Source organism: Amborella trichopoda, chromosome 13, assembly GCF_054954075.1.
Source record: "Amborella trichopoda isolate Santa Cruz 75 chromosome 13, AtrichopodaSantaCruz75HAP2 v2.0, whole genome shotgun sequence".
Classification (NCBI taxonomy): Eukaryota; Viridiplantae; Streptophyta; class Magnoliopsida; order Amborellales; family Amborellaceae; genus Amborella; species Amborella trichopoda.
Window position 1 is genome coordinate 6064468 of NC_142348.1, and position 10657 is coordinate 6075124.

A 10657-nucleotide genomic window follows, 5' to 3' on the forward strand; every position below is an offset into this window, starting at 1 on the left:
CTAACTAATCAATATAGGGCAGCAGATAATATTGATGGTTGCATCACTTACTTTTTATGATGTTATTCTGATTTTGTATATGTTATATTTTATTATGCAAAAATACTATGTATTATTTCAAAATAATATCTTTTTTAAACTATAACGGTTTGAAATGTGTATTTTTTTGTCTTTTTTGCATAGAGAAGTTGTGCATTAGTTATCCCACTTTGGGTAAGAAATGTGTATTTTTTTGTCTTTTTTGCATAGAGAAGTTGTGCATTAGTTATCCCACTCTGGGGTAAGAAAAAGTATGCTTAAATATGAGGATATCTTTTTTGCTTGTGTTTTAAGTACCAAAGGTGAAGAAGGCCTATGCAGAACACATGAAGTGTGTGACACACACTTGTGTATGTGTGTACATGCATGAGGCACACTTTGTACTTCTTATGTTCGCATCAATATATATTATAGGGTAAGGCCGTTGATGAGACAAGGGATATTTCCGGTAACGCTCACATCGACACACTTGGTTCGCGCGCATGTTTGGGTTGGGCTCATGGCTTGTGTAAAGTTTTACCACTATGGGGCAAGGGCACAAGAGAGTCAAGGGGTTTTTCCAATATTATGGTGCCTCCGGTGATTTGGTGCTCATCGGCAGCTCTGTTAATTTGTTGTGCAATGGCTATTGCTCTAATTTGGATTCCACTTGCAATGGCGATATTCCACCGTTGCATGAAGTGTGATGAATGGATTTGGGAACCCAAGGAGACACCATTAAACCTTGTGACTGCTGGTTTTCCAATTACATGTTGATTGCAATTGATGAACCATTTTAAATGGTTGTGATTAAGAATCAGAGAGTTAAAACTCGTCATGTAAAGTATACATTGAGCCTGCACATTAGGTGGAACTGAAAATACACTTTTCTCTTTTTATAAATTGGAAATCGTTTTCCTTCTACGAGTACAAAGATTCCTATTGTTCTGAAGTATTTTTATGAACTCTTTCTCTCTAGAAAGACGTGATTCTGGTGTTCTAGATCTTGCAATATTTGTGTATTTGTATTGGCAAGATAATATACATAGTCATTTACTTCTTTGTATCCCTATAACAAGTTTTCTTGGAGATCATAGATGCATATTAATTTGTACAAGGGGCAATACTGTCTTGTGAGAGTGATCTATTCGTGCCTGGAAATAAAGAGATTGAAGTTCTTATTTCAGTTCACAAGAAAAGTTTTATCATACTTCCTATTTTGCTCCATTTCACCCACTAATTTTAAAAAATACAAGAATATTTTTGGTGAAACATGGAGTCCATCAAGGTGACTCGGGTGCTCTAAATCTTACAATACTTGTGTATTTACATTAGCAAGATAATTTACATAATTCACTACTTCCTTGCATCCCCGAGGACAAATTTTCTTGGACAATATAAATGCACATGTTTTACATTGTAGGGACCAAATATTGCCTTGTGATAACGAATCCTTCACATTTGGAATATTATAGGTTGAAACTCTTATTTTCTATTCGGTACAATGTTTTATCCCTCTCATTATTTTGCCCCGTTTCACCTGCTTTTTCCAAAAGAACAAAAGAAAAGAGGGGAAATGCGAACTCTTCGTGATCATACCAACCCTAAGAACATATTGAAATAGTTTGATTTGATCATGGTCGATCCCTAAGATCATGATAAGAGAATATTTGATTGAGGTCTTGAGGTATTTGACTAGGATTGGAGAGCTGTAGGGTTAGATATAACTGTATATGAAGGATATATGGTGGAGTTTATAAGATCTTGGTCTCCTAGTCTAAGTGATAACTGAGAAAAAAAGGGTCCTAATCATTTGTAGAGTTCAGGAAAGGGACCTTGGATTAAAATAGAAATTCTATGGCAAAAAAGGGAAACTATGCCTAAAAGAAGGGGTTTTACGACAGTTTGGATTTTCTATGTTCAGGGCATTTTGATTGTAGAACAATATGGGAACATGAAGGTAATATTGGAATTGATACTAGACCTTAGAAAATTGGGGTTGTGGCTCCCTTCATTCATCTCTAGATTAGAACTGAGAGGGCTATTTATATGTTGAGGTTTGGGGGTTACGGTTTCGAATCAATGCCTCGGATTTTATTATGACATAGACCAAGTCATAGATCGACTTTGAAAGATTTTCGAAGCTTATATATCATTCTTGCAGTGATACGGCAAAATGCCATCCGAAAAAGAGAGAGAGAGTCGGCCACGAGGTGTTCCATCAGCAATATGAGATGTTCTGCATGCATCACAAGATGTAACACATGAGGGATTTCATGATATGTTTGTAAAATAGCCATAACTTTCAAATGATATGCAAGATAAAATATGGCATAAGTTTCAAGCTATTTAGGAAAACAATTTTCTATATGGAAGTCTTAAACTAATTTTAGAGTATCGTCGACATATTGTGGTAATCTGGTGATCCTATGGTGTGTGGGTGGTCTAGGTCTTGGACAATAATTATATGATCAGTAGCGAGTACCAATCAAATTTCATTTGTTCACAACTGCCCCCCTTTGATGTTCATTTCAATGAATAGCACTGAAGGAGAGACCTGCTGCTGAAGGATCTAATCAATGCAATACTAGATATATTGAATGCAATACTACTAGATGATATATATTTTTCAAGATACCTTTCAGTCATTGAAGTCTAGGCATGTGTCCCCATGGTGATAGTGTAGGATCAAAGTGTAGCTTCTACACTTGAGAGGATCAATGGGTTGGCCGGATTCCCATGGCAAGAGAAGAGCTATCAAATGGGAAGATGTATGAACTTGATCCTCATGGCTTGAAATGGGCTGCCAGCACAAAGTAAGATAAGCGTGATCCTCATAGCATGAAATTGGCCCACAATTGGGAAAATGTAAGTATTTTGTGGATAAATTTTATTGATTTCAAAATAGTAACTGAGGAAATCTTGTCATGGACAATAGACATGTTCCCTTACAAGAAGGCTTAGGACAAGTTTACTTTACAGGTAGGTTTAGGACAACTTTGCTTATGGGTAGGTTTAGGACAATTTTTTTTTATTAGATTTCAGATAATTCATAATCCTAAAAATGGGTTTGCCCCAAAAGTTACCTAACACTCATCATTTCTAGTTTAACATCGCTCATTTATTTTGGAAAATCATTTAAAGGAGTGAAAAGTTTAGGGAGAAGAGATGAGATCTTTATATGGTCTTTATTGATTTAGAGAAAGTGTACAATATGGTATCCAAAGAGTTAATTTGGTGGGTGTTGAAAAAGAAAGAAGTCTCTAGAGGATATATTGACATGGTGAGAGATATGTTCAATGAAGCAATAACTAATAGAGAGACAAGTGAGTTTTCAAGAACACTAGGTCTATTTCAGGGGTCAACATTGAGTCTATATCTTTGTTTTGGCTATAGACGAGTTAACTAGGTAGCTATAGGATGAGGTAGAACAATATATGTTTTTCATGGATGACAAAGCCTTGATTGATGAGACTAGAGATGACATTAACACAAAATTAGAACTTTGGAAATGATGAAATAGTTAAGATTAATAATCAAGAAATACCCAAAAGAGATCATTTTCGATATCTTGCGTCAATAATCCAAGAGAATTGAGAGATTGTGGAAGATGTATATAGAATTAGAGCAAGGTAGGCGAAGTGTAAATTTATAACTGGAGTTTTATATGATCACCACATACCAATAGAATTGAAGGGGAAGTGCTATAGGACAACTGTGAAATCATCTAGCCTTTATGGGAAGGACATTTCGGTGGTCAAGAAACGAAATATCTATACGGTGAGTGTAATGGAGATGACGATGTTGAGAGTAGATGAATAGCAGGACAAGAAAGGAAATAATACAGAATGAATACATCGAATAAAACTTAGGGCTGGCTCCAATATGTAATAAGATGATGGCAAGTTGAATTCTATGTGCTTATTATGTGCTATGTAAATTTAGTACAATACTTGTCATAAGAGGCGATTTGGTTCAAGTAGAAGGCTCTAAAATAGCAAGATGAAAACTCAAAAGGACATAGATGGCAGTAGTGAAAAGATATATAGTGATTTATGGTCTGATTAAGGGTCTATCCCGTGATAGAGCAGAACGATGGAACAAGATTCATGTACCTAACCCTACATAGTTGGAACAAAGCTTGGATGATAATGATGGTTTATGGGAGTGAAAACTTAAAGTGGTAGGTTTTAGAAATAGCATACAAGAGAGTTTTCATATAATTGAAACTCTATAAATCACATATTAGGTGCTTTCCTTTGCTCATGTGCTTTGAATTTTGAACTCAAAGAGATTATTTTGTCCCTGAATAGGTCTAAAATAATTCCTTTGGCAGGATACTATAAAATTGAACTACCAGTGATGCTGCCATCTTTGAAAGTTTAGAACAGATCCTTGTCATAGGACTACAAAATGTTTTTTTTGGCAATCTAAGGTTTGGTGGGGCACGAGATGCATCTCACAAATCTGCAAATCGTGTTATTCTAGACTGTATATGTATATTTATCTGATTGCTTGATTTTTCAAATCATCATCTTTCCAAAATCATAACAGAAGTTCACAAATCCACTGGATCCGATTTCGCATAGAAAAATTGTTCGAAAATCGGTGGGCAACACCGACAATTTTCGAGGAAGTTTGTCACTTCGGGAGCGATTTGAAACCCAAAAAGTCCCTCAAGGAAAGCCTGCAATTGTAATTAGCTGTGGCAATGGGTATGGTCGGGACCGGGTATGGCCATACCTGAAAAAAAAGTTATAGGACCCAAACCTAAAGTTATCGTACCCAATTGCACCCGATCCAAAAACTAATAATAATAAATAAATATTATGGTAAATAAATACATGTATTATTTAAAGGGAAAAGTTTATATAGAGCCGAGGCTCTAAATAATCAAATTTGAGCCTATATAAAAAATTTCACTAGAAGAAGTTGTTTTGATGTTCAAATATATTCAAATTGATCATCTCGACATCAAAAAGCATGGAGATGAGGAAAAAATGGATTTCAAGTTTTGAAAGTAGTGTATTTTGTAACACATTTTTTGGACCGTCAATTTTCAAGATTTTCAAGTTTTCATAAATCTGCCAATCTACACTATTTTTAAAGCTTTAAACTTTATAAATAAATTATAAAAATATATTTTAAGGCTATCACAAAGATTTCCTATATTGAAACCACATTTCTCGACACTAGTTGAAGGTAGGCTCTAATTTGATTGTTTAGAGCCTAGGCTCTATACAAACCTCACTCTTATTTAAATAATATAATTAAAAATATATAATTAAATTTATTTAAATATTAAATAAATATTATATATAAATATTAATTATATAATAATAGTATTGAGGTCGGATCTAGACCGAACAAGGACCCGAATACTGCTCGGCTCCAATATTTGGACCCGGACCCAACCTGTTCGGCCCATTTTTGACCCATCTCTAGACCCGAATCGGGTCTGGACGTCATGTCCGAGTCCATTACCACCCTTAGTTGTAATTGACCTCCTGGATTGATCAATCTTAATCTTATTCCAAGATTATAAAGAAAGTGTTTGTAATTCCTTTAAGGGACCGTTTGGGTACCTAAAAATATATTGTCTATGAAATATATTACTTCTGTATTACATTACTAGCGTAATGCATTTTCTGAAAATGAATTGTTGTTTGGGTACTATCTGGGTACAACTTGAGAATACATTGTCATTGTTTGGCTACGTCCTGAAGAAATCTTGGAAATGCATTACTGTCATTTTGGCTTGAAAATATTTCATGAATTTTACTTATAGTAATGTTTCTTTTTTTATTTTTTTATAGTTTTAATATTTTCCTTTTTTAAGACAAAATATCAATTGAAATTAAAACTACTGAACATATCCTCATTTTATATAGCATGATATCAATAGTTACCTCAAAAAAAATCTACCAAGACCGAGACATTTATTCATGTTCTATGGCAAAACTAATCAACACAAATTTGATGTTGGATATCACCTGAGCTTTGCGAATCGAAAAAATGAATGGCAACACCATGTTCCCAATCTCATGCCAAGGCCTGCTAGGCACAAACGCTAGATCATTAAAATCAAATAGATGCATTGGCTTATAAACTATCACTACATAGGGCATAACTAGAACTAGAATGTCAACCGCAACCAAAATAAGTGAAGAAGTTTTAAGCAATAGAGAGAAGAGGAAGCTATATCAATAATATTTTTATAACTTTTATTCAATTCTAATTATAAAAACAAAGCCAAAAAATAATATTAATATTATTTTTTTAAAGAAATTTAAAATAAACATATTATTCAATTGTGAAATGCTATTTTTATTATATGATTTTAAGAAATTATCATAATACACATTATTTTTTAACTACTCAATAATTTTCCATTTTTCTAATATTTCAAAATAAAAATTATGTATTTCACGAGCATATTTTTATATTAAATTAAAGCACATAACTTAAAGGGTTGTATTGGCCTCATTTTGTGATACATGTATGAGGTTTTGATTACAAGTGAAGAGAGAGACTACAAAGTGATAAATATATATTATGGAAAAAGTTTATATAGAGGTGAGGCTCTAAACAATTAAATTTTAGCCTACCTCAAAAATTTGATTAGAAGAGGTTGTTTTGATGCTCAAATATCTTCAAATCGATCATCTCGACATCAAGATACATGGGCAAGAGAAAAGAATGGATTTCAAGTTTTAAAAATAATACATTTTGTAACGCATTTTTAGACCGTCAATTTTTAAGATTTTCAAGGTTCATATATCTGTCGATTTACACTATTTTTGAAGCTTTAAATTTTATAAATAAATATAAAAATATATTTTAAGACTATTAGAAATATTTTCAATATTGAAACCACATTTCTTGACATTATTTAAAAGTAGGCTCTAATTTGATTGTTCAGAGCCTAAGCCCTATACAAATCGCACCCATATTATATGTATGTATAAACTATAGAAAGAAAAAGGAGAGAGAAAGAGCTTCACCATAAAGAGGTTTGGGTGTCGGACATCAAAAGCCCTATTATAGAGCAAATGAATAATCTCTAGCGGGTCAGTTGGGGTACAAGATTACCCGTAATACATTTCTTACCCTTTCGAGCATAAACTAGATTTCATGCTTTTGGGACCATTGAAATGGAGGATTTTTCGAAAATACATTTCACCGTAATAGATTTTCAAGTACCCAAACGGCTTAATGTCTCTGTCTATTATGCCGGATTGCATATCCTCTAATAAAATATGGGCGTGGTTAGCATGCGGGCCAAGCCCAAACATGTAGAAATGCAGGCCGCTTAATAAATTTATTTTTGAAATAAAATCTATCCAAATTTTTAGATAACATATAATCTTTAACATGGGGATGATTAATTTATAAAAATAAATAAATTATAAAAGCCAAAAATAATAATTTTATTAATAATACATTTGGACTGTTAGTTTTAATTATCTTTAGATGGACCACCTATTTGCATCATCTCTAAGATGGATGCTTTATACTTCTGGACCTAGTATGTAGAAATGCAGTCCAGCCCGCATAAAACAATTTTCCATAAAATATTTATGTAGTACAAGGTTTCACATTAGCACAACAGATCACATGCTTCAAATTCCAAACTAAGGGTCCCATTTTAAGGTACATACAATTTATTATGATTCACAATTGAAAGTAGAAAGTGGGTCGGAAATGTGAAAAGCCACAATAAAACAAATATCTTAAACCAGACTTACATAAATAAAGTTTAAATTAACATAAATAAAATTGAACAAGGGCTACATGCTCCTTTCTAAGTTCCTATCAAGTGTTTAATAAATTCCACTATACTTGTTTCCTTGAAGAGACCCTTTTTCTTGGTCATCACCCACATGTATGATTAGCATTCCACGGGGATCCGCACAAATAGCAGAATTCGGACTTGCATCTGCAGTGTAGAAATAAAAATAAATACAATCTTTCACATTCTTAAACTTTGAATAAATGAACGAAAAATATGAAATAAAGAAAAATTGTAGATTTTTTAAAAGGAGTACCTCAAACCCTTGTTCGGAGATGCAGTTGTGGTGATGAAAACTCTTTAATGGTAAAAAAATCTATTTCTACCTTTAATTATGAAATTGAAAACCCCAAAAATGAAATAAATCTAGTATATACATTAACACTTAAAAATCTTGAAAATTGACCCTACATATAATGCATCACAAGATTAAATAAAATAAAAGCATTTATTGCATTGCAATTCAAGTGGAACCATTTCAAGGTCATTTTAGTAGAGAAACGCCCCTTACAAAATTCGAAAAATAAAAACATCACTTCTAAGCCTCCTAAACAGGGGCCATGTCATGTCACCTAATAAAAGAAAATAAAAGCGGAAATTTATGAGAGATGCACGATTTAACATTTTACACATTGGCAACTATTCCAATTCTCCCCAAATCACCCCAAAAAAATTAAAACAAATTTTTTTTTTTTTAAAAAAAAGAAAAAAGAAAATTACCTGCAAGTCAGATGATTACAACCCGCTTGTTTCTCCACATAATACTTACAATTAGGGCACTTTTTCCACTTATTCCCCTCTGCAAGCTTAGTGAACAAAATTTCATTGTGGATAATGTCATTTTTACCCTCCTCATTCCCTCTGAGCCTTTGAAATTCATCACAGTCCAGCCCAGAATGCCATGGCACCCTGCAATTAGCACAAAACAGTCTTCTGCAATATGGGCACTCACTCTCTCTTATTTGAGTTAGTATGCCCTCATCAATTTCCAAAATCCCAGAACAGTCCATAAATGGACAAAAGGACTTATTGATCCCCAATATTGCGGCCTCTGATAGTGCACCCTCCCATCTCTCAAAAATCCTGTCTGGAATGAAGGACCTGCAACTTTCGCTGTCTAAAACCTGCTTGCAGCGAGGACTAGGGCACCCAATAATGGCGAAATTCTCCCGCAGTTTCGCAGCAATATGCATTTCCATGCATTCATTGCAGTACCTGTGAGAGCAACCTTGGTTTAAGAAGGTTTCCTCATGAGTCTTGTGATCCATGCATATTCCACAGAAGAAACCAGAGGAGGAAGACCTTGCTACTGGTGCAATGGCGGCTACTATTTCTGTGTTCGCGACTGTTGGGTTTGCAGAGAGAGAGAGGGTGGTTTCTTCTGTGGAGGAGGAGGAGGCGCCTGCTATAGAGAGAGAGGGAGGAGATGTTGTTGTAGAGAGAAAAGAGATGATTGAAGAGAAGATGACTTCTTGGAATTGCAGGGCTTCTGCATATGCCTCGTCCGAGAAGTGGGGGGTTTCTACTTCTTCAGAGACGAGAGAGAAGAAGATGGCGTCGAGCTGTTCTGAGGCCATAGGTGTTGCAGAGAGAGAAAGATGGAGGCGTTACTTCTTGTTGCCCTCTGAAGGGTTGCATTTATAGGCACCTCTCTGTTTTGGCTTTTGAGCTTTCGTTCTTTTCTTTTTTATTTTTTATTTTTATTTATTTTTATTTTTCTAAATATCAATCGGTACTGTCAGTGAGATTGAAAGGCGTTACCAGACGATCCTTTATTTATATGAAAATGCAAGATTGATTTTTTGTATGGGGAAATTCAAAGGTTGCTCGCCGAAATTTAGAAGTAGAAAAACAGAAGCATCGAAAAACATAAAAATCTATAAAAAAATTATTTATTTTTAATATAAGTAGATCACATTCATTCTTATCAATTTTTTTTTTTTTTTTAGTACAAATAAGGTGATTGTAACGACAATAAGTTTCATAGCATAGCATGCTATCCCTTAAAGAATAAAAAAACAACAATAAGTTTCATAGCGTGCTATCCTTTGAAGGATAAAAACAACAATAAGTTTCATAGCAGGCTATCCCTTAAAGAATAAAAGCTTCCCACACTGCAAACTTAAAAATTACTTTAGTGCTCAATGATCGTTTTTAAGAATATTATGTACTAGGCTTTTTTTTTTTTTTTTTTTTTTGTGGTATTTATCATTATGTATTTAGTATAATGAAATAATATTGTATTTTTTTTTTTTTGTGCAAATTTTATCAGAAATTGCCTGAGAGATGAACTCTACAATTTAATTTTGGATATCATATTAAAGTAAACTAATCAACGCAGGTGTGTATTGATAAATGAGTAAATTGTGAATCTTGGAGTTTTAGGAGTATTTTGCTAAATTTTTCTCTCTTTTGTGTGGAATAAGTAAGAACCCCTGTCAGAACTTTTATTTAGACAACTTGTTGTTTAAAAGTAAATCAAATAAAAAATTTTCGTAAGTTTTAAATCTTTTGTCGAAATTTGAATTTAGATGATCGATTCGCAAAGTATGACTGGTTACATTTATATTTTTTAAGTTCTAAGCTATCTTTGACATATGGACACGGTTCTATGCGGCCAGCCCACATATTGTAGAAATGTGGGCTTGGCAATAAATATATTTTTTAATTATAATTTAATCCAATTATTTAGAGAATATATAATCTTTAATATGGAGATAATAAATATAAATAAATTAATTAATTAAAAATTAAAAATAATAATTCTATTAAAAAAACAAGAATCATTAGTTATATTTGTTTTTAGATGGACTACCAATTTGCGTCCGTCTTTAAGATGGATGCTTT

General features: G+C 33.3%; 1 protein-coding gene across 4 annotated transcripts; it reads right to left on the bottom strand.

Moving 5' to 3' along the window:
* Window positions 1-1218: 1218 nt before the first annotated feature.
* On the bottom strand, window positions 1219-9946 carry LOC18424002 (E3 ubiquitin-protein ligase RSL1). 4 transcript variants are annotated; one of them, XR_002283455.2, is made up of 5 exons: window positions 8531-9946; window positions 7861-7957; window positions 6012-6072; window positions 2657-2821; window positions 1219-2257 (listed from the first exon to the last, which is right to left on the bottom strand). XR_002283455.2 is itself a non-coding variant. In XM_020676333.2 (3 exons), the coding sequence occupies exons 1-2, from the start codon at window positions 9385-9387 to the stop codon at window positions 7894-7896; spliced, it is 921 nt and encodes a 306-aa protein (XP_020531992.1). In that variant the 5' UTR covers window positions 9388-9946; the 3' UTR covers window positions 5770-6072; window positions 7861-7893. The 4 variants fall into 4 exon arrangements, 2 of the variants coding, with proteins under 2 accessions (XP_020531992.1, XP_006828659.2); XR_002283457.2 differs by lacking the exon at window positions 6012-6072; XM_020676333.2 differs by lacking the exons at window positions 1219-2257; window positions 2657-2821 and having other exon boundaries at window positions 5770-6072.
* Between the last annotated feature and the right edge of the window lie 711 nt (window positions 9947-10657).

Bases quoted from the DNA above. Each gene is read 5' to 3' on its own strand.
- LOC18424002 (XM_020676333.2), bottom strand. From the start codon at position 9,387: ATGGCCTCAGAACAGCTCGACGCCATCTTCTTCTCTCTCGTCTCTGAA. The intron at 7,958-8,530 runs GTAATTTTCTTT...TCTACACTGCAG, and splicing joins TGTAATCATCTGACTTGCAG to ATGCAAGTCCGAATTCTGCT.